General features: G+C 36.5%; 1 protein-coding gene across 5 annotated transcripts in view; it reads right to left on the bottom strand.

Moving 5' to 3' along the window:
* Positions 1 to 626: 626 nt before the first annotated feature.
* enosf1 (enolase superfamily member 1) overlaps positions 627 to 24,967 on the bottom strand; it is a 37,882-nt gene continuing 13,541 nt past the window's right edge. For 3 of the 5 annotated variants that reach the window (XM_039754857.1, XM_039754858.1, XM_039754859.1), the window contains 10 exons: positions 24,418 to 24,456; positions 23,392 to 23,474; positions 20,723 to 20,757; positions 20,445 to 20,532; positions 19,569 to 19,703; positions 16,378 to 16,419; positions 13,365 to 13,494; positions 13,162 to 13,261; positions 5,567 to 5,648; positions 627 to 930 (listed from right to left, as the gene is read on the bottom strand). In XM_039754857.1, coding sequence (XP_039610791.1) covers positions 823 to 930; positions 5,567 to 5,648; positions 13,162 to 13,261; positions 13,365 to 13,494; positions 16,378 to 16,419; positions 19,569 to 19,703; positions 20,445 to 20,532; positions 20,723 to 20,757; positions 23,392 to 23,474; positions 24,418 to 24,456 — 842 coding nt within the window. In that variant the 3' untranslated portion in view covers positions 627 to 822. Of the gene's footprint in view, positions 931 to 5,566; positions 5,649 to 13,161; positions 13,262 to 13,364; positions 13,495 to 16,377; positions 16,420 to 19,568; positions 19,704 to 20,444; positions 20,533 to 20,722; positions 20,758 to 23,391; positions 23,475 to 24,417; positions 24,457 to 24,855; positions 24,895 to 24,967 lie in introns of those variants that run through there. The other 2 variants (XM_039754861.1, XM_039754860.1) reach the window with 2 other exon arrangements.

The following is a 24,967-nucleotide window of genomic DNA, read 5'->3' as shown; positions in this document are numbered from 1 at the left end:
TGTATACAACCCAGTGTTGGCTGTGAAACATTGTTACTGACAATGGGAAATGACGGAGTATGGCCCATGTGCTAAGATTGAAAGAATTAGTTGAATGTTTCACTATTGAAGTGACAAACACTCTCACCAAAAGTAGTAAGCATCAAAAACCGCTGTGTTTTACTGAATCTGATACTACATTGAATTATTTTATTGACTGAGTGTGGCACAGAGAGTAATACCTCTACCTCCTCAAAGCTCCCTAGTGTGTTTTTGTCTTAGCCCAATCACTGTCTGTGTGGAATTTTTTTGCAGATTTTTCACTTTTCCTTCAACATCACAAAAACTGCAGAATGCAAATTCAGCAGTAAGATGTTTTCATTGCACTGTTAACTATGTAAAATCAGAGCTATTTAGTCACACTTATGCCCATCCAGGGTTGGGTTCTGCTGTTCACGGTTCTCTATTATACTTGAGTTAAAGTATACCACCCTTTACTTTACAAAATAATAAGTTATCTGTTTCAGACAGACAGAAAAGGATGGTTTTCAAGTATTAAGATCACAGCCCAAGCCTGATGCAAATAATGTCAAAATAGTAAAACTTTAACAGGAAGTAAATAAAATGACCAATTTTTAATATTACAGAAGCCCTTTAATACATATTTCCTGAATCTTGGAATTCTGTATGCCAAGATTTCAATAAAATTATAAAATTACATTGGTTTCCACAGTAAATATTTTGACCTGCTCACTTCTTTTAAGCACATGGTGTGATTATTTGAATCTATGAGAATGTTGTGCAAGGCAACTCACTATCTCAGATGACAAGCCACCTCTATATTCAAGTCAGACATTTCATTTGAGAGGACAGTTCCTGCCAGACTTCCCCATCAGGAAATTGATATTTCTTTACTGAATCCTCCTTCATTTCCGTAGAATATCCTGCATCCTGACAAGAGATTAAAACAGTAAATATAGTGAGAAACGTCTCCAATGAATTTAATTTAGAAGTGCCTGTATTCCTTCAAACTGCATGCAACATGCTTTGGGACAAACAGCAGAACTGATGTGTTCAGTAAAGGCTACAGAGATACTATTGCTGCAGACATGCTTAAACAGTTTAGCAGCAATGTTGTTTTCAGTTCATAAATTATAAAAGACTAATTAAAAATAAATACCATGCTATGTGAATTTCCCCTAGTATTAAGATCGATAAGACAGTAATACATAAAATTAGATATAATTCACCCTGAAAAAATGCCAAGTATTCCAATTTGCAAAACAAATTTAAATTTCAACGCCAGACAGCAAGTTATACGACACCCTAGTTTTATGAAGTGTGGAGACAGGCATCTCATAACTACTGACTTGTTTTATGGGGTTGTTCTCTTAAATTCACACATTTGTCTTCGTGGTCTTTTTCTTGCTCTGACAAATGATTCTTGAAGTGCTCCAGAACTACATAGTATCAAAACTACTAGTACAGGTGGTACAGACTACTGGCAGGTGGTGACCACTGGACATTTTCATTAGACAACAATCCCACTAGTGGTAAAATGTAGCTGCGTGGAGGAGTGGCAAGGTTACATTTGCAGAGACTATTGACATGGAGAGTTCAGAAGGACCACTGACTCCAGGTGGTTACAGAACTCCTAGGAGGTAATACATGTCTCTCTCCTTTATGTGCCGAGTTACATTGAAAATAAGTATAATGGATCACCAATGGGAACAAAAGTAAACTTTCTTCATTTGTGCAAGATATATTATACAGTATATACATACACAGGTGTATATATATCTTCTTATATAATAAGCTACCATGACTGTTCGTTTGTCTGTCCAGGATTTTAAACTACCTGTAGCTCACAAACCGTTTGAACTATTGACCTGAAATTTGGTACACATATACTACGTGACGTCTACTATCCACGTTTGAGGTGATGATTAACCTCCAAGGTTATTCCTCTTTTATTTTATTGTAGAATCAACTCTCAGCAGCCTGTGTGGCGCATGCGTACGGGTGCCGTTCTAATCCTTACCACCTTCGCCGTCACTTCCCCTACCTCTTCATATCTCAAATCATTCTTAAGCTGGCACTTGAGGCAGATTGAAGACTTAAGTGAAAATTTAAGGAAAACAAGCAACACAAACACTGATTTAATCAGTTTTAATGCGAAAAAATGCCGGCGAAAGAAGAGAAGAAGCTGGCTGCTAGGGAGCAGAAAAGAAGAGCTGCTCAGGAAGCAGCAAGCGCATCAACCTCTGAGCAAACAAATGCTAAACGTACAGAGAAAGAGTACGAAAACTATGAATGCTCAAGTCAGGGAACAATGGCTGGCTTATGTGCTCACGGGATGGAATGTTGCAATGAGACTCAAGCACTTTTAATAAATACTTGAAGCTGGGGTCTTCAACCACTGCATAACTTATGAAATGAAATGCCAACTGCTTCTGTAATTTTTTTGGCTCTGTCTGCAGTTGCATCTAGAGGCTGCTTAAAAAGTGGGCATCAGTAGTTAGACTGTTTTTTTTTTTGCCTAGCTCTAGTGACTGGAACATCTGGGTGATGACGTGGAATATGCATTAGCGTGTTTGATATGATTCCACGCAAATGCCCTACAACTGCTAAACAACGCAGGCACTCAGTCCTTATCGAATCTACTGCTTGCTCTCCATTGCTATTGTAATTCACTGGGAACCCAAAATGATCCCACACAGCTAATTTAAAAGTAGCATTTACACTCACCATAGTGTAAATAATTTCGTGAGATGCCAATCAGATTGTGTCCAAACTTGATAAGGGCTTACAGTTTTAAGGTTCCATGTGGAGCTCACATTTATAAATTAGATTCAGCATTATTTTAATCAATCTTTGCACTTTCACCGCACATTCTCTGTACGACTGTATGTACTGAACTGTAGTGCCCATACAGTGATGGTTCGGTACGAATACATGTACGCTTACAGCCCTAATAATTACCAAAACATTTTCAAGCTAGCATGATGGTTGCTTTACAGCTCCAGAGTTCAGATTTTGAATCTTGGCCTGGTCACTAAATTTGAAGAGTTTGTGCTTTATCATCAAGTCTGCATGGGTTACTTTGTGTTCCTATTTTCCTCCCACATTCAAAAGACATGTATGTTAATTTAACTAGCAGTTCTAAACATAGTTGAGAGTGAATGTGCTGCATTGAAATGGCATCCAATCTAGGTTTGGTTCCAGCCTTGCATCCAGTTCTCCAGCCTCTGCAACTCCATATTTGATTAACTGGACTTGATAATGAAAGGATGTCCACATTGCTCTTACAGATAATTATCTATTATTGTCAAAGGGAACAGACTCCGACTCTCCATGCAGCTAAAACTGATCCATCCATTTGTATAATCAATTTAATCCAATGTTTTCATTTTCATTCAGATGTATGTTAAAGTCTTCTAGTTACTAGCAGCACCAAAAAGTAGCAAACAGGGATTCAGGGATGTCAGCTTAACTTAAACAACTCTTAAGCAACTGTGGTATTTTAGGAATATAAGAATAGATTGGAAATGTGGCTGTCTAATATAGAAGGTTGATATGACACATTGTGAAATTCATTCACTCAAGAGACTGCAGTTATCTTCAATTGCTTTAATAATTGTTTTGTACACATTACATTTAGTCATGTTGTTTTATGACAATATTTGGTTATTTTGTTGTCATGACAGAGTCACATTACTGTATAATATAACACTGAAACGGATACGTTTTGATTTACATATAATTTTGCAAAACTGACTCTAAAAGTAGTTTCACTGGAGATTCTGCAATTGCGAAAACCACTATAAAGAGCTTTTTAGGAGGGCTTTATTGTTTTTTTGGAGTGGAAAACAGGGAAGAGTTATCCTGAAAGCCTCATTCACATTTGTTTACCTGTGGTTTTTTTTCTGTAGCTGTGTAATGCAGGTTATCGGTAGCACACAAGTAAACTAAATTCTGTTCATAACTCATGGTAAAATTACCAAGGAGAAAAGTATTGTGTTATTTGAAAAATGTGACATGCGCTCATATTTTCCACACAGAGACAAGTCAAAACGCACCATCAAACCCATTACTGTGTCTTTTCTGCAGGAAACGTCAGTACACAAAAAACTGGCCTCTGCCCACACTCCCAGGTGTACTTAGTACTTGCCTATTTGCTATTTCTTCATTCTTACAGAGGGGGACTTATATGCCTCATGTATTGTGGATCTCCAAGTTTCTGCTTCCCCTGCAACTATAAAACTGAAAATTGGCACAATGGGTATCCTCTTCCCAGAACAAATACAACGCAAATCTGACGTCTCAGGAATTTCAGCTTTTGTAAGAGTGGCAGGAGATATCCAAATCATCTTCTATTCCTTTCCATAATCTGATTAACATAATAAGTGTAATTTGAGTTAGAAGGGACAAGCATCTATCACAGCTGCACTGGACACAAAGCGTGAACAAAGAATGGATGGGGCACTCATACACAACCCTTAGCTGGTTAAAGTGTAAAATGAACCTTAGATGTGGAAAGTATTTACAAAATTAAAGGACAACTCCCAGCAACTTGAAAAACCTGCTTTCTTTAAATACACAATGAATACACTGGGGGGATAATCCAGGGACACTAGAGTGCTAGCCCCTGGGCCACAATGTTTCCCCACATGACCATCTTCTCTCATTAACTAAAATAAATAAATAAATAAGAGTAACATCATACTAATGAGGCACAGGTTTTAGGTTAGTGTTTGATACAACGCTTTAGGTTTGTATTTGACAAACATGTAATTGCCCTAATTATTTTAAAGTTGACTGCCTTCTCATTAAATTAAACTAATCGTGTATGTCTTGAAAACAAATTGATTACAAATGTATTTTCAAAATTAATTACTGGGTACTATATTAAAAAATCAATTCATTCCCCACACAAGCTTCATCCAATTTACCATTGTAAACAGCTAGAGCCTATCACGGCAGTATCTAGCACAAAGTAAGAATGACTTGTGGATTAGGTGCTAGTTCACTACAGGTCATACTCACTTATGCACCCAAATTTACTCACACAGGCCAATATACATGTTACCAATTAAACTAACAAACACATCTTTGGCATATGAGAGGAAAACGGGCTACTTGGAGAAAAGCCCACATATATGAGCATGACGACATGTTCCATGTTAGCACATACAGGTAAGAATTTCACTGTATTTATTCTGCAAACTTAAAAACAACTTAAGAATGTACAAATTCCACACACCCAAGACTTTGGAGCCCAAACCTGGATCTAACTTCCTTGAAATGTTCTGAAACAAAAATATATCTAAAAATGAAACAATACTTAGTACATCAGTTCATTCAGTATCATTAATGTACAGAATTTCTAAAATTAAAGGCTTTAGTTTATCCATCCATCCATTATCCAACACGCTATATCCTAACTACAGGGTCACAGGGGTCTGCTGGAGCCAGTCCCAGCCAACACAGGGCGCAAGGCAGAAAACAAACCCTGGGCAGGGCGCCAGCCCACCGCAGGGCTTTAGTTTAAACTTAACTATTTGCAAAGTCAAATAAAGCTGAATACCTGTGGTGGCATATAGTGTGCATCTTTGATGATCACTGGGCTTTTAAAATGCTCATGTAAATGATCCACATATTCACACATCCTGCAACAAACACAAAAAATTATTTTCTATATTCGATCACCTGCTGAAGAGTTTTCTAAACCATATTTTCATGCATATGTCATCCTTGGAGTAGCATAATATGAGCTCACCAATGTGCTGGCCAACAAATGTGAAAGAAAAGGTTTATGTACAACTTGTACATTCACTCTGTTCCCTGAGAGATGAATAAAAGGACACGTAGGTGTTGGATCTGAGTCACTGTCACTTTCAATACTTTCCAGTTGACTGCATATGTACTGTTCTATCAGTTCTTAATAAACTAAAAATAACTGACTTATTTGGTTGTTTTACTGTTCTTAGTTTTTGAAAGCTTTAGAAAAATGTGTAACATTCATTAACATATCAATGACTTCAAAGGACATTTTGTGATTTGTATTTGATATACTTTTTTTTCTTTATTTTTTATTTTCAAATTCTTGGTAATATGCAGGGCTAGATTAAGAATGGTTGAAAACTCAGGGCTAGAGGTATTTTTATGGTCTTACCTACACAAAATACTATGAGTGTACATCAACTTCTAGGTCTCAGAGATAAAGTAAATGACTACTACAGAGTCTTAACTTTTAAATGAACATCAAAAATCTAAAGAACACAAAACATGAGCTTACTCTGAAATTATGTGAGATAAAGTATGCTGTATCATAGCTTATATCTTTAATTAGCCATTGCTACACAGATGACAAGTAACCATCATAAACCCAGGTTTGAAAACTTATTTATAGAAACATATGCAAATGCCTACAAAAAAAAGGAATATCAACACAGACACATGTTTGCTTCTCAAAATTGTACTTTTCTGGATTTCTTTGCAGCTAACCCCTTGATCAGATCAGAGTCAAATGATTCAGTCTTTCATGTCCCGTTGTGGCTGTGAGCCTACTCTTCATTAGCCTGAGCATGGAAAAAGATCACTCATAACTTGCAATTGTGACAAGCAATGTCAGGTCTGCATTTGGGAAGATGTCCTGAAAGTTGTTTATTCTGAGACACTGCAAAAGCTCTGGAGAAGATAAAAATGCCTTCAAGCGCTTGTGAATTTTCTGAACTGGAATGTCTGCTAACCACTGCGCCACTGTACCGCAAACAATAAAAGACAGAACAGAAACCACAAGCAAAATATAACAAATGTCCAAAAAGTAGCAATAAATGGAGAAATATATATACACACAACTGTGAAAAACTAAATCACAAAAGAAGTCCTTCATCTATTTCTTGTGCACTCTGCATTCCCAAGCTCCTACTACTAACAGACTGAAAAGCAAAGGATCGAGTCAAATCAGGGTCAGCCTTATTACTACGATTATCAGTCTTTGTTTATGTTTTGTAGCTTTTCCTGATTGGATTTTCAGTAGGTATTAGAACTGTCAGAATGAAAATCATTATTTATAATATAATTCAAATCTGTGTGAAAAAATTCTTATTGGAAGGCAAACGATGACAAATCTTCTGTGCTTTTGCATGTGTTTTGTACATCACTCTCATAGTCAGTGTTTACTACAATTTTTAATTAGTATGTATTGTCATTTAGAAAATTGACACATTTTCCTATCACATTGCTCTACTTTTTGGTTAAATGATGTACTAGAAACAAATTGTCTCCAGAACCCTATAAATACATTTTGCCTCTGATCCGGCTCTGTTTTACTCTTGAACCTGAGATCCCTGATTTGATGTAACTTTACATTAAAACTATTAGGAATTCATTATCACAAAGAAAAGCTGGTTTTCTTTCTCATTAAAATAATGGAAAATATCTGCCATATTACTGATGTTCCTTTTATTAAAATAACAGATTTAAAATAAATCATTTAAAGAGTACTTTCAGTATCTGGTAGGCTATCTCAACTAGCCGATGTCTTTTGGTGCCTGCTGACTTGACACATTATCTAAAACAAATGCAAAATAAAAAAATAAGTATTAAGGTTTCATGTGTTATATACTGCTCAAAAAAATCAAGGGAACACTTAAATCATCACAGTCTAACACCAAGATATCTATCTGTCTAGTTAGGAAGCATTAGCAATTGTGAATCATCTTTGCCTGCCCTGGTGCAGAAGAAAGTGACAACAGGTACACTGGAGAGGCAACAGCAAAGACAACCCCATAAAAGGGAAATGGTGGTGGTCACAAACAATTGCTCTCTCCTAATCCTTCTTGACTGATTTTCCTCTAGCTTTGTGTTTTTCTAATGTCTTTGTCACTACTGGTAGCATGAGGTGTTACCTGCAGCCGATTCAGGTTGCACAGGTAGTCCAGCTCCTCCAGGATGGCACATAAATACCTGTCATTGCAAGAAGGTTTGCTGTGTCTTCCAGCACAGTCTCAAGAGCATGGTGGAGATACCAGTATATGGATCGCTGCACAAGGAGAGCTGGACAGGACCATAGGAGGGCATCAATCCAGTAGCAAGCAAATTATCTGCTCCTTAGTGTGAGGTGGAACAGGGTGAGCACTACCATAGTCCTACAAAGTGACCTCCAGCTGGCTACTGGTGTGCATGTGTCTGAAGACTGTCAGAAACAGACTTCATGAGTGTGGCATGAGGGCCCAATAGTCTCTAGTGGGATCTGTGCTCACAGCCCCTCACTGTGCAGCTTGACTGGCATTCACCAGAAAATTAAAGTGATGGTCTGGGGAGGCATATCCTTGGAGGGTCGCATTGACCCCATTGTGCTAGGCAATGGTACCCTGACTACTGGTAGGTACCGGGACAAAGTCCTAAGAGCCACTGTCAGAATTTATCGTGGTGCAGTGGGCCCTAGGTTCCTCCTGGTGCAGGACAATACCTGGCCTCATGTGGCCAGAGTGTGTAGGCAGTTCCTGAATGACAAAGGCATTGATGCCACTGATTGGCCCTCACTTTCTCCAGACCTGAATCCAACCAAGAATCTGTGGGACGTTATGTATCGGTGCATCTGATACAGCCAAGTAGTGCCACAGACTGTCCAGGAACTCACTGATGCCCTGATCCAGGTCTGGGAGGAGATCCCTCAGGACAACATCCACAGTCTCAACAGGACCATGCCCAGAAATTGTCAGGATCACATACTGGCAGATGGGCGTCATATTCACTATACAGTCACATAATAAGTTGTCGTAATGAAATTAAAACAAGTTTAGCCTGGAATTTCAATTTTTGACTTTGATTTTCATTGAGATGTTGAATACAGCTCTCAAAGTGTTGGTGATTTTGGAGTCGATTGATCACTTTGTTCTCAATGAATTACAGAATATTACTCAGTAAAGATTTTCCACTAGAATATTTTGTTCCTTGAGATCTGATGTGACTTAAGTGTTCCCTTAATTTTTTGAGCAATATATTTTTGAAGCACCTGCAAGGGAGTAAAAGAATCCCATTTAATTTAATCTTGTCGTGTTATTCTTTGACCACTCAACTGGCACCCTTCTCTACAGGGCAGGGCGAGACATGATTCTCAGATGAGAATACACATCTGGGGATAACCCATTTAAAAGTGTGTAGTGAAAAACAGTGAAATCCTGCGTAGCAAAAGCTTCATCTACTAGGGTTCTTCATAAAACACTCCGCCACTCTGTGCTTTTTAAAATGTGCTGTGGATTTTCAGTGACAGAGCAAAAGATACCGAACAAAAAGACTTAACACTAAGAGAAAATGAAAAGCTTAAATTGCTATTATCTATTCAGGAACTCGGTAGCCAAGCCAAGGTAACTGAAGCTTAATAATCAGTTTGCATAATCAAGTACTAAGTACTAAGCAGTACTAAGCACTGAAACAGTAGAGACAGACAGATACACAAACATGTAGATCACCTTAGCTACTGGGCTCCACATGTATCAGAATTGCCTCTGTTTGCTATGAAATCTTTCTGTCAATTCAATTAGTGCATCACTATATGAAATAGCAACAGCAAATACAGTTTAGATAAGCATCGTGGTGTATGGGTGTACAATGTGTTAAAACACTGCAGTTATTCTGCCATGACATACAGTAAGTCCCTCCTCGATCGCGGGGGTTGCGTTCCAGAACCCCCCGCGATAGACGAAAATCCGCGAAGTAGAAACCATATGTTTGTGTGGTTATTTTTATATATTTTAAGCCCTTATAAACTCTCCCACACTGTTAACATTATTAGAGCCCTCTAGACATGAAATAACACCCTTTAGTCAAAAGTTTAAACTGTCCTCCATGACAAGACAGAGATGACAGTTCTTTCTCACAATTAAAAGAATGCAAATAGATCTTCTTCTCTTCAGGAGCAGAGAATTTCAGAGGAAGAGAGAGAGCGAGCGCTCGCAAAGAAAAGCAAACAATCAAAAAATCAATACGTGTGCTTTTAAGTTTGCCGCGGCATTTTTTAGAGGAGCATTAGTATCTTCTAAGCAAACAGCCTCTGTGCAAACAGCCCCTCTGCTCACATCTCCTCCGTCAGGCGCAGAGAACTCAGAGAGAGAGAGAGCGCGAGATTAAAGCAACAATCAAAAAATCAATACGTGTGCTTTTGTGCTTTTAAATATGCCGAGCACCGCAATAAAGCGGCATTTTTTAGAGGAGCGTCAGTATCTTTTAAGCAAACAGCCTCTGTGCAAACAGCACCTCTGCTCACACCCCCTCCGTCAGACGCAGAGAATGTCAGAGAGGGTGAGATAGAGGCAGAGACAAGCAAACAATCAAGCTCCGCTTGGGATGCATATCTTATAGCATTGAGGAGTTTTAGTTAATAAGTAATACATGCTCTGATTGGGTAGCTTCTAAGCCATCCGCCAATAGCGTCCCTTGTATGAAATCAACAGGGCAAACAAACTGAGGAAGCGTGTAGCATAAATTAAAAGACCCAATGTCTGCAGAAATCCGCGAACCAGCGAAAAATCTGTGATATATATTTAGATATGCTTACATTTAAAATCCGCGATAGAGTGAAACCGCGAAAGTCGAAGCGAAATATAGCGAGGGATTACTGTATTTGTATTTCTAATTAGACAGTAATGTTAAATTACTTTAGTTACTTGTTTAGATGCACAGTCAGAAGGTGGATGTTGTGCAGTATCTGTGTAATAGGTAAATTTTATATTTATTTTAAAATGTGCATTTTGCTCTCTGTACACATGACACATATTAGTTAGTATGTCTAATAATGTTTTTAAGGGGACTTTTGACCGTAGACCAGTATTTCCCAACCTCGGTCCTGTGGCCCTCCTGTGGCTGCAGGTTTTTGTTCCAACCAGCTTCTGTTTTTAATAAAGAAGAGTAAAACAACGGGAACAGTGACAAATAAGGCTGGACGAGGACCCAAGGTTATCTTGCCACCACGCACAGTGAGGAGGATTGTACGAGAAGTAAAATGTTCTCCAAAGCTCACTGTTAGACAACTGCACCAAAGAATGGTATCTTGGGGTCACAAAGTCTCCATGACAACCATAAGGCGCTATCTCCATGCCAACAAGCTGTTTGGGTGACATGCAAGGAAAAAGCCTTTTCTCACCTACAATCACAAACGTAAACGTCTGGAGTTTGCTAAGCGGTATTGGGACTTCAAATGGGACTATGTGCTTTGGTTAGATGAGACAAAAATTGAGCTTTTTGGCAACTAACATTCTAAGTGGTTCTGGCGTGAATCCAAGAATGAGTATGTGGAAAAGCACCTCATACCCACTGTAAAGTATGGTGGAGGATCTTTGATTTTGTGGGGCTGTTTCTCTTCCAAAGGACCTGGGAACCTTGTTAGGGTGCATGGCATCGTGAACTCCTTGAAATACCAGGCCATTTTAAATCAAAATCTGGTGGCCTCTGTCAGAAAGCTGAAGATGGGTTGTCATTGGGTCTTCCAGCAGGATAATGACCCTAAACATACGGTAAAATCTACACAAAAATGGCTCAGAAAACAAAAAATCAAGCTTCTTCCATGGCCATCTCAGTCCCCAGACCTCAACCCCACTGAACATCTGTGGGGTGAGCTGAAGAGGAGAGTGCATAAGAAAGGACCCAGGACTCTGGACGAGCTAGAAAGACTGTGCAAAAAGGAATGGCCAAAATCCCTGTTTCTGTATTCTCCAACCTTGTGAAATATTATAGTAGAAGATTAAGTGCTGTCTTGTTGGCAAAAGGGTGTTGTATGAAATATTAACAGCAGGGGTGCCAATAATTGTGGCACATATAATTTCATGTAAAAAATGTATTTCTTAATGTGGATTTTTTTCCCAATGAATAAATGTACTTCAATTAAAGGTTGGATTTTTCTCTTTTTTGTGTTGTGAGCCTTTATTTTTTGGGGAAAAAAAAGAACACATTTTAACCAGGGGTGCCAAGAATTGTGGAGGGTGCTGTATATATATTCATAGCATTCGTAGTCTGAGTCCCGATCTGATTGTATGGGTGGTTACCTACTAGGTAACGCATGTGGTTGGTCTGCCATCAGGACTCAGACTATGAATGCTATGAATGTAATTACTCCGATCTCCAGGCTGTCAAATAAATGAAGCACACACCGTGGTGCAGTGTGAAGAGGCTTCGCCTCTGATGCTGAGGTTCAATCCCCGTGAGGGGAGCAGTGAGTGTGTACACCTGATGGGCCCAAATAAGGGCGAAACATGTGTAAACTATGTAACATTTATATATATATATATATGTATATAGTAAAATATACCAAGCAGTTATATGGGAATAATGTATTTTTTTTCTTTTTAACAATATTTTCATCTTGATTTTCATTCTACTTTTCTAGGTGTTCTAATAGTTTAATTAATCCATTATTTACTAATTAGTGGGTCTGATGCTAAAGTAGTTGCAGCCTTTGATTATTCAGTGTTGTTTGCCAGCGTGTCTGCGTTGCTCATTTTTAATTGTCATTAATAAGATACAACGAAGGGGAAAAACTGCACAGAGAAAGGGCAAAATATAAGGAAATCAACAAAAGACAGTTAAGCATTTAAATTTATAGCAAAAGCAGAATTATTTCTAAATGTCTTATAAATATCTTATAAATGTAAAAATAATGCTGCTGTGCTTTTCTGAATGCAGAATAAAAGAAAAATAATACCAGCTAATTAAATGAAATCAGTGCTATCAGGTGTTGTCACTGATTAGGAATCTGGTTGAAATAAAAACCTGCAGGCACAGTGGGGCCACAGGACTGAGGTTGGGAAACACTGCTGTAGACGGATCACCCTTAACAGAAGATTAACAAGAGTACCTCTGATCTTTGCAGTTCAAAATCAATGCCCTTACTTGAAGTATCACCTTCATAAGGTGTTGGATTAGTCTAGAAATGTGACACTCAGTGAACCATCTAATTGTTCCCACCCAGCTTTAAGCAAAATTCATACATGTTTGTCTCCTGATGTGTATATTATACATCAAGCTTCAGCGAGAGTTTCCTGCACACTTAATCTGCCTTCCATGAGTTATTTTTTTGTAAACTATTTTAATATTTTAGATTCTGAAAAATATGATTTAAAGGATAGTCATATTTCCCCTAAAATCCCCATTAAGTTTGGGTACAATATATGATTTACTAACCGGTTTTCTAGGCTTCCAGATACAGTTATGTAGTCAAACAGAATAAGATGCTGTACAAGCTCACAGAGCCCAACTCCTCCAGCATGGGGGCAGACAGGAACTGGAAAAGGCACAGAGGAACCAGCACTTAACTCTCCATATCAAATTGGTCAACTCAGTACACTACCCTAAACCCGCTGAGTGTTATATTATTTCACTCCTACCTTTAAATTTATTTGCCATTAACAGAACAGAGATGTTTTCATTGACGCTACCAAGCCTGCAGCTGTCAATCTGGACAAATTGTACTGCCTTTGCCTGTAGCAGCTGTTTAAAAATTACTTTGTTATGGCACTGAAAGAAAAAAAGATTTATCACATTAAGTGGTTAAGTAGCCATTATGATATTCAACATGTGTCATTATTAAATGTCCTATAACATTACTCACTAAGAGCTGTAAATTACATCAAGTATATTGCACAACTTATGACATTACACTATTTGTTAGAACAACATGATTAAACTAATTGCTCACTACCATACAGTATATCTCATATTAAAAAAACTATTTCCTGAACTAAACAGCCACTTTAACTCAAATTAAGTATCACAGAACTTATAGCTTGGTTTAAGTTATTTATATATGATCAAATAATATACCATACCATACCATATTTATTTGTTGAGCGCTTAAAAACACAGCATTACAACTGACCGAAGCGCTGTACAGTTACAACAAGCAGGACTAAAAGCAAAATATTAAAAACAAACATTAAGAGAATTAAAACAGAGATACTAAAAACAGGTCAGGGGACCAAATAAAATAGAGAAAATAGCAAAAGGCAAGTGGAAAATGAAACAGGTTAAGAATTAAAAGCCAATGTGAAGAAGTGCGTTTTTAGGAGAGATTTGAATGTGGCGACTGAAGCGGCTTGCCTAACCATTAAGGGCAGGGAGTTCCAGAGCCTGGGTGCACAGACGGAGAAAGCCCTTTCACCACGAGCTTTAAAACGTGCCTTGGGAACGGTTAGGAGCAGCTGATCTGCGGATCTAAGAACACAAGAGGGATTGTGACAATGGAGCAAGACACTCAAATAGGCGGGGGCTAGACCGTTTAATGCCTTATAGATTAGGAGGAGAATCTTAAAATCTATTCTGAATCTAACCGGCAGCCAGTGTAGGGTTTTTAAAATCGGTGAAATGTGTTGGATTCTGCTACTTCCAGTTAGAAGCCTTGCAGCCGCATTTTGAGCCAGTTGTAGTCTAGAAAGAGTGGCTTTACTGATACCAAAAAGGCAGGAATTAGAGTAGTCAAGCCGGACGTAATGAATGCATGGATTACTGATTCCAGGAGGTGGTTAGACAGAATAGGCTTGAGTTTGGCGATTCGCCTTATATGGAAAAAGAAGGATTATTATTATAATTATTATTATAATAATAATAATATATATGCATTATATATGATGAAAATAATGGATGTTAATCTGTTTTATTATTTCTAAAAAAACAATGTTTTGTACAACATGTAAGATTTAATTTCAAAGGATGAACAATCCAAGAGTTTTTCTTATTAATTTAGCTTCCTTTAAACATGTTCGCTAGGGGTGTCAGATCAAACGTTGCTATTTGAATACAATACTAATTTTTTTTTTTTTTTAAATGTCTTTCAAAAGCAAAAGCTGACATTCGATGGTTAGCTTATATTTATTAGTCAAACTTTCAGTGACACCTGTGTCCCATAATTAGTCTCCATCTTAGATGGTTGCTGGTTTGACACATAATGCCTAAAACAATGAGATGTAATTAAAATATTCAGGCTATCTTTACTAAAATATTACTGTAAAGGAGAAACAAAAAAAGTAGGCAGATTGTACGAACCCAGACTTGATACTGTGATGATCCCATAAGCCAGGAGCTGCTTTTCTGAGTCCACAGGTGCCAAGTGGTTTTTTATTCTGAATGGCGCAATATAAACAGTTACCCTGCTGCTGCCCTCTGGACATCTCCAGAATAATAAGTCCACATCTCTGCTCTTTTTACTTCACCACCTATTCTCACTGTGTTGTGCTCATACTAACTGAACCTTATTCCTTTTGGTCCTTATCAGCACGCCATATAAATCAGGCACGAAAAGGAGTTTAAATCCTTAAAAGGTACATATTCTGGCACTGTTCTTACTCCTCTACATTGTTATCAATATTATTACCTTTTTTGTTTTTTCCACTTGTCAAGCCTCAACAAAGCAAGACATACGTATGACAATGTTGTATGCATCCCATTTGTAGTTGGTTGGTTGTAGTACTCAGCTGGTGAGTACTACAAACACATTTTAACATTAATTTAAATAACAGTTTCCAAGTACTGTACTGCTAGGATTTTTTTTTCTTTTGTATCGATGTTTGTTCTTGATGTTACCAAAATAATAAGATACAAAAAAGCAAATGTAATGCCCATAATTATCAACCTAAGTTGATATTTAGTTATTTTTAACCGAAATGTTCAAACATTGTTTTTTGCTCATTTGACAGCCTTAGTGTCCCTGTAAAAAACCCATCCACCCCAGTCCAGAATTCTCAGGAACGTGTTTTTTTTTCTCTAGACAGCTTTAACAGAAAATCAGAAATTAGCAACACAAGTATGAAAAGATTTGGAAAAAGGCAATATTCCTATTTTTGTATAGATGCTTTCTTTTCTGCATCCTTTTTGCCCTATGTACCTCTGGCTATTCTATACAAAAAAAACAGCATTGCTTAGTTTTGCCACTGGTAAAACTGTTTTAGCTGCATGAATGCAACCAGAATTGATTTCTAGCATTAGACAAGTATGCAGTTCTGTATTTTATGTACACATATTTACTGTACATATGGATAGCTGGCAGCTGCAGTATTATTTATCCAGTTAAGCTTTTACTTGTGTGAGTGGCACTACAGATCTACACACAATATGGATTATTCACTTAAAATGCAGTTTTCCAGAATACTAGGATATTGTTTTGGGCTCCATCAAAGTGGTAAAGATCTTGCCTTTGATGTTCATTCTGACTGCCCAGCCTGAACTCCTGTTACTGTTGTCTAAGCACAAAGGAATATAATTTTTATAATGCTCCTTAAGAAATGTTATCAATATACTGTACATCCCTTTGCTGTTCCACAATAGCATGTAATAAACTTACTAAAGTTAATGTGTGTAAATATTAATGTTACAAAACAAAACATGCAAGTCTTAGATCCAACTCACCTGTTCACCAGTGGCGACTCCAATTCCTAAGTGGGCCAATGCCTAAAAATGACAAGATGCATATGTAAAAAATGCACAAGCTCAAATGAAGTTCATCATATACTGGTATATGCAAGCGAGTTCAACTGCACTTCCTACTGACTATAAAACACTGGTATTTCCTAACCAAATAAGGTTTAAATGAAATGTATAAACACCTCCTTAGTTCTTTGAGTTGCACTCACAATATATAATTTTTAATAATTTTGCTCTTGACAATTACTGCCATACTACAAAATCATCAACATATTTATTTCAGGTTTCCTTGGAGAGAAAAACACACGTATTTTGTTTTTTTAAATTTCAGAATCTGTATCTCTTTTACACACTATGGAAGTTATTTCTAAATACAGAGTATAATATTGGCTCTAATGTATTCAAATAATTGCATGCCCCTATGTTTAGCCAAAAAACACTGCGATTTTGTCCCAAAAGCCCAGTTTTCTGTTAAAATTAATAATTAGTCTGTTCCATTTCCAAGCAACTAGCTACATTCACAGGCAAAACATTGGGAAGTGAAGCACCAAATGAAGTTTTGGAATGCTAAACTGCTCTCTGTTTTGTGCCAAAGCATACTTTCAAAATCATATTATTCTAGCTCCAAGGAGAATAAAACGTTGTGAACTATTTCTTAAAATAACATGAACGAACAACTAGTGCACAGTTTCCAGCCTTTTAGGTGTTAATATATCAAACAAAAACTGGTTTCATTTGTGTTTTCAGGTGATTACAAGAGAAACCTCCTATCCACAAAACAATACCGACTGAAAAATAAGTGATTATTGTTAATCACAAGTGTGATTTCTTAGAACTACCGGCAGTGAGACCTTACCCATTTATATCCTTTGTCTCTTTGACAACATGTGTGTCTAGACATTGGTCAGACATGCAAATAAAAATTTCACTGTAAACAATATGACACTAACCTTGAACTTGAACTGACATATTTGTTTCTAAACATATTGTAATATGCCAACCTATCAAAATAGCCCACTAAGCAAATTAGTTACATGGAACAAATTCAATGTAACAGCATTATTAGAAGGTTCGTGAAATTTAAAAGTTTTATGTGTGCTTTATTTTACCATACTATTTAATGATACATAGTTACTCTATGTTTCATTCATACCATATACTGAGTATTTTAGTTAATTAAAAACTAACTTTAGGACTGATAATAGTGATCTATATTATATGTAAAAAGGGCATTTGTACTGAGATTACATTACTCAGAATGCAATTATTCACTTTGTTTTGGGTTCTCATTTAACCCCACTAGCTGACATACCATTCAATAGATCACTGGTTAAAAAATACCCTATATAAGAAAACACTCCCTTAGCATTAGCTAATAAAAATCTAAATTATTTCCTTTAGTTAAAAGTTATTAAAACTTGTTGATGCCATGGCCAAGTATCCTTTTCAAGCAATAATTAAAATTGAACATTTGTATTTATTCTAAGAAACTAACAATTCCTTTCTAGGCAGCTGGTAAACGTCTTGTCATATCTATGTTAAATATATAAACTTTTGAGAGTCAAGTACTGAAATGAAACAGTTTTTTTGGTTTGTCAAATACTGTACTTCTAGTTCTGTTTTAATGTTCAAATGTTTTTACAATTGCAGGATCTTTTAATACTGTTTCTGACAGATGGTGGTGGCTGTTGGTTTAGTAATGCATTCTGAAGTTGAAAAAATGCAGCCAAAAGCAGTGGGGAAAAATAACAGAGTCTTAGTTCAGATGTGACATAGGGACAAACAAAGTGAACAACTCTACAGATTTTGAGAGCAGAGCCAAGTATCAAGTAGTGGAAGTTGAAAAAGAAAGGCTGCAGGGCTGAGTTCAGGAAGGAGGTAAGACAGGCACTGGGTGGCAGTGAAGGGGTACCAGACAGCTGGACAACTACAGCAGAAGTAGTAAGGGTGACAGCAAGAAGGGGGCTTGGCATGACATCTGGACAGAGGAAGGAGGAAAAGGAAACCTGGGGGTGGAATGGGGAAGTACAGGAGAGTATACTGAGGAAGAGGTTGGTGAAGAAGTAGTGGGATAGTCAGAAAGATGCAGAAAGAGAGAAGAGAGGTGGCGAAGGCTAAAGAAAAGATGTACGAGTTGTATGAAAGGTTGGACACTAAGGAGGAAGAAAAGGACCTTTACCAATTGGCTATACAGAGGGACTGAGCTTGGAAAGATGAGCAGCAGGCTAGGGTGATGAAGTATAAAAATGGAAACATACTCACAAGCGAGGAGTGTGTTGAGCAGATGGAAAGAGTACTTTGAGTGGCTTATGAATGAAGAGAATGAGAGAGAGAAGGTTGAATGATGTGGCAATAGTGAATCAGGAAGTGCAACAAATTAGTAAGAACAGTAATGAAGAGCATGAAGCATAGAGGTGTTTAGGAGAGATGACAGTGGAGTTTTTAACCAGATTGCTATGGAATCTTGGAAAGATAGAGGATGCCTGAGGAGTGGAGAAGAAGTGTACTGGAACTGTTTTTTTAAAGAATAAGGGAAATGTGCAGAGCTGCAGTAACTACAGGGGGATGAAATTGATGAGCCACAGCATGAGGTTATGTGAAAGAGAAGTGGAAGCTTGGTTAAGAAGAGCGGTGATGATTAGTGAGCAGCAGTATGGTTTCATACCAGGAAAAAGCACCACAAATGTGATGTTTTCTCTGAGGGTGCTGTTGGAGAAGTATAGAGAAGACCAGAAGGAGCTGCATTGTGTCTTTGTGGACCTGCAAAAAGCATTTGACAGGGTGCCTAGATAGGAGTTGTGGTATTAGATGAGGAAGTCGGGAAGGGCAGAGAAGTATATATGAGTTGTACAAAATATGTACAAGGGAAGTGACAGATGCATTCAACATGGAGGTGGGATTACATCAGGGATCAGCCCTGTGCCCTTTCTCTTTTGCAATGGTGATGAACAGGTTGATTGATGAGATTAGACAGGAGTCCCCGTGGACTATGATGTTTGCTGATAACATTGTGATCTGTAGCGAGAGTAGGGAGCAGGTTTAAGGGACCCTGGAGAGGTGGATATATGCCCTAGAGAGGAGAGGAATGAAGGTTCAAGGAGCAGCCAAAGGAAGAAGAAAACTTTTAGCCTGAAGCCCAATGTGTAGTTAATATTTTTCAGTATATCCATGAATACCTTGGAAATGGTAGCATGTCCAAGGATGTCATCAGGTGAAGTTGGCTCTTCTATCCACAGAGGTTTAAATTCAGCTAGTGATAAAACCCACTTAATAGCCTCATCAACATTCCATCGTTGGTTGGCATCAATCATCTGTGAATTGAAAAGTGAAGCAGTTTTAGAATATTGTTTGCTTTACATGAGAAATAGGAAACAATTCATTCATTAAATGCACATGATCACTTATGAATGCGCAAATTACTCTGTTTTTTTATCCTTGTTTAAAACCACTCAATAACTATAATAAAGATAATACCATAGTGCACTGTTTTTACTCGTTTTACATGAAATGATGTAAATAGTGGAGAGAGTGGACCTTTTACATATGAGCATTGGTTTATAAGTTTCTTCTTCTTCAAAAAAAAACTACAATACAGTGAAAAAATGTATAATTTTTACTTAAGTATGTTTCTGTCCTTGACCAAACAGGGCCATGTGTTTGCTTTGTAACAGCAGCTGGAACAATACAGGTGTCTAGAATTTGTGGAGTGTGTTTTTATACATATGAATTTTTTGTACTTGCATTCCATACCATTGGTGTTTGTCTTTTAATCCAATATAATTAAAGAAAAAGGCATATGGTTTTGATAATTACAAAGAAATTAATTTCTTTTATTATTCATATATTTTCTGTAATAACAGCTAAATTCAAATAAAAATGGTAAAATACAACAGAAATCAAATGCCTCTTAAATTAAAAAAAAAGAAATTCTGTTAAATGTAAAACACCAGCAGAGGGCACCATTTCCACAACCTGTCACTGGAAAAAAATATTTCAAATGTAGCATAGGTACATGAAAATGTACTGAAATGGTATTTTATTTATTTTTTTACCAGGGTATTGTTAGGTCCTATTATTTCTCTGATAAGCTTGCATCTTCGGATATCATCTTGAAGGTCTGCATCAACTTTTACTTTAAACCTTTAAAATATGTGAAAGATAAAATTCACAAAAGCCTTAAACTAATGTTAAGGTATTTCAGTAAATGGCTGAGCACAACGTAAGGTTAATATTTAAATGTTCATGTATTAAAAAGATTATTAATTATTCAAATAATATTACATTCACCTTAAACAAGAACTTTTAAACTGTTTTTAAAAATTGTACCCACCTAGTCCAGCCTTCCTCCATTGCTTTCGCACAGAGCTAAAACCAAAAGCACATAATAACAATGACAATAAATGTAAAACAAATGACAGAATAATAAGAATTCTTTTAATTAGAACATCTTTTATTTGTCTATGACTACCTGTATTTCTCTATGCATTATTCTGAGCTCACTTTTTCTCCTATAGACTTGCTGGAAGGCTGCTCCATTCCTAAACACTAATTTCTTTTCCATTTAACCATTATGATGAACACTTGCTTGTATGTTTTTAGTTCGCAGCTAAATTACCTGACATTCTCCTGAAGATACTCTAATACATTTTTAAATGACCACAAATTACTCAGATCACGATGAAATCAAGCATCTTCAGACCATGACATTGCCACAATCATATTTTCCTACTGGTATGAAATACTTAAAAGTGGTATGCAGAGTTAGTTTTCCCTCCTGATGTAACAAGCATTATGTTGACAAAAAAGTTACATTTTTAGGTCATGAAAATGGTTAGATCAGATTCACTCTGAAAAAAATGTATTAGTGACATTGTTACTGTATGTACATGACTACACCTCTCATTTTTTTGGTAAACAAGGAACACCTGAAAGAGAAAAGCAATCAAATACAACATCAAAAATCCATACATATACAGTAAACATTACATTTGTGTTTTCTCCACTGTAAACTTTCTTTAACACAGTTCAATTTTATTTTCACCAGTGTGGAATAAATTTGTTAAGTGAACTGAAAAACAGCATAAGTCATACAATGTTTGGGGAAAACGCATTGACAAATTGGTACTTTTCTACAAGCTGGTGTCCATAAGGGTAGTGTGCCCAGTGAAAACAGGTTGTGCCTATTAAATGAAGCTATGCGGAACTCATAGACAGTAAGCAATGTCTCCTCCTGCTACCAGGAGGCAGCAAAAATCCTCTAATCGGAAATTGTCACACTGTTGCTTAAAGGAAATTATGATTACAAAGAAAAATGCCAAAAATGCTTAGCCCATGGCAATTCCATATTATTTCCAACTTCAACTGATATTTCAGTTTATAATCACCTCTCAAATGTGAAGCATTAATGGTAGACTGTGGTAAAATTAGTTTTGAGATTTTTCAAGTAAGGAAAGATATAATCATTAATCATGGTGCTGAACAGTAATGATGTGTTACAAGTTGATTAGCACATGCAAATAATAATTTTACTGTACTCCATAAAACTGACAATAATGACCCCATAAACTTATAAAAACAAAGGGCAGGAAGCTAAAAAAATAATCTACCTTCTTCAACTGTCAGGCATCAAGACTGAAATATTCCATGGACCATTAAAGAGTATAGTGTCCTAATGGAATTTCAGAGGATGTTCTTATTTCCAGAAATAGGTTCTGTAGTGGGTTATATCTGCCTGTTCCCTTTCAGATGATAACAGAGTGCAGCATTAGATACTTCACACAGAAACAGAGATTGAATTTTACAATATTTTTAAATGAGTGTTTGTAAAACTTGTGTAGAGCTATCCCCGGTGAGGCACATTTTTTGTTTTATATGAAACTTTATTATACCCTTTATATTCCTCATCTTTTGTTTATGTGTGTGATATTCTGGTGTTTCCATGATAGTATGGGACACAGAAGCACCACCTACTTCAAAGATTATTCACAATTGCTTCAAAGAGTATATATTATTTCTGAACATATATTACGGCCACATTTCCTTAAAAGTAATATTTCAGCATTTTTGCAAACACTCACTAAATATTTAAACATCTGTTACATCTAGAAATCCAATTATTAACTATAATTTACTTTTACAGACCTGACCAAGCCCCTTTCACAGTTAAACATACCAACATAGCATTAACAGCGTGTTATGTTGGTAATGGGTTTTCACAGTAAACTACAGGTCATGAAAGTCTAAAAGTTGATATAATCTTGTTGGTGTTTTTCTTTTTTTTTGTGGAAAATCTTACCAATTTTGAGATCTACGGGTCTGAAATTTCACCACTTGCAGCAATCCCTTCACAATTTGAAACCCAAAAAAAAAAAAAAATATATAATTCACTGGTAAGTATATACATATCAAGAGTGCTGGAGCAATCAGCAAATCAGTTGCATTCATGAAAACATACTGTACTTGACTCAATTGTTTGTGTTCAGCTTCTCATAGTACAGTATTCAGGCCTATTGTGTTATTGCCCTTTTCTAGAGGGAAAATACCTAAATTGTTTAATATGACACAATTTATTTTTTATGATTTGCTATAGTTGAAGACAAGTTTTAAGACATTTAAAATATGCAGATTATTTTCCTGTTCACTATCATTGAGCTTTTATTGAGCTAAATTGTCAATATTTAATGCATTCTCAATGCTCAACAGAAGTGGACAAATTCTGAAATTTACTTGGTAATAGTTTGAAGAAATAAGGACAGGTTAATGTTGGATTGTTTATTCAAGAGGAACAGGAAGGAAGCAAGGCATGAACAAGATTAACATATTATGCTAGCATACTGTTGTATTGACCAAATAATTAAAAAAAAAAATCATTAGATTAGAAACTGAAAAGACGTTAACTTGAAAAGTAGACTTGTATGAGCAATAATGTCAGTAATCAATAACAGGCTGCTTTTATTGCAAAAAGGCTCAGTGAAATCTTTATTCACAGTGATAGCCAACCTTTCTCAAATGGTCATCTGAGTATCCAAGCCAAGCACATGAAGTTGTATAAGCAGGGTAGCCAATCTTCAACATTTTCTCTTCTGGAAGGAAATAAAATGGCATAAAAAATGTGTTTCATGCCTCTGCATGCAATTACACAGCTTGCTCTCCTTATGACTTTTAGTTTTTTGCTTTGCGGCCTCACCATAACTTATTGTCTATGAGGGGGAAGGGAAAGCTTTAGATTCATCAAAAATTTGGATCTTTGGTTTTCGATGGATCTCGAAGTTTTAGTTTCCCCTGATACCAAAAACATCAATACTTCGATGATGGGTGTGCATCTGTCTGTGTATGTGTGTGTCACGGTTACTTGAGGACAGCCTAGAGCTAAAACAGCTGAATGGAAAAATACCAAACTGGAAACTTAAGCCTGTTATGAGATGACAATGTGCTGATTAGTTTTTGAGCCAAATCGTGCAAGAGAAAGAGCCACTTTAGAGGAACCCTCATACACTGTAATTCTGCAATTAATTATTAATTCTTCTTGTCAATTGCTATTGTAAAGACCTATTTTATGATCAGAAAGATCAGGATTAGAGTGGTAAATAATTACTGAAATGTTATAGAATAGTTTTTGTAACTCTGCTCATGTCCAAATTTTTACTCTTATATTTTGTATGGCTCTTCTGTGATTTGCTTCAGTGAATAAACACAAAAGGTTTGTGCTTATTGTGGTGTTTGGTGTATTTCATATTGACTAGCACTAAAGACAGCAAAGAATGGTAAAATATCATCACATTATTGTCATTATATAGCTGGAAAAAACATTCCTGTATGAATTTCGTTCTAAGTATAACAAGATTTACTCTAACAAACCTCAAGCTGAAGCAACAGAGATTTATAACGTGGAGAAAAAAAGCATACTTGGAAGTCTGGAGATTCTTATTATTTCTCAATTCAGACTCCCCTCAGAAATGCCCTCAGATAATACTGTGATAATACACGGATTTTCAGATTTGAAATCTAATTATCATAATACATTACCTCTTTGTTCCTTTCCACTTTGAGCTTTCCTAAGAATATCTAAAAAAAAAAAAAAAAAAAAGGAAAATAGATCTTACACGTATAATACAAACTGAAAAATACAAAAGTCCAGTAGAAGGAGACTTTCTTGGAAATATACAGATATGATTCCAGTAGAATCTAAATCTGACTGGCAAGAGACGAAAAGGACAATCAATTTTACCGCTAGTTTATAATGGAGACTCTAATAACTTGATTTGAGAAGTGAATGAAAAGTGATTGCTACAGAAATGTCTACAAATATCTTGACTGAATACTTTACAGATATAGATCAATAGCTATAGGTTCTTATACATGTTTCGTAAAGCTTTGAAGCTCTTATCAATTTAAGTATTCAAAAGTGCCTAGGATTTAAGATAGGTAAAGTGTTCCCTTTAAAACCAGACAAAAACACCTTACCATCTCATAGTGAAGACTCTCAAAAAAATGTTTTTATTAGTCACCAAGACATGACCGAATGGAAAAAAATAAACTAAAAAAAATTACTTTTCAATAACAGTCTGGTGTAACA

This window comes from Polypterus senegalus, chromosome 5 (assembly GCF_016835505.1).
Source record: "Polypterus senegalus isolate Bchr_013 chromosome 5, ASM1683550v1, whole genome shotgun sequence".
Taxonomy (NCBI): Eukaryota; Metazoa; Chordata; class Cladistia; order Polypteriformes; family Polypteridae; genus Polypterus; species Polypterus senegalus.
This window is presented reverse-complemented; position numbering and strand designations above follow the sequence as displayed.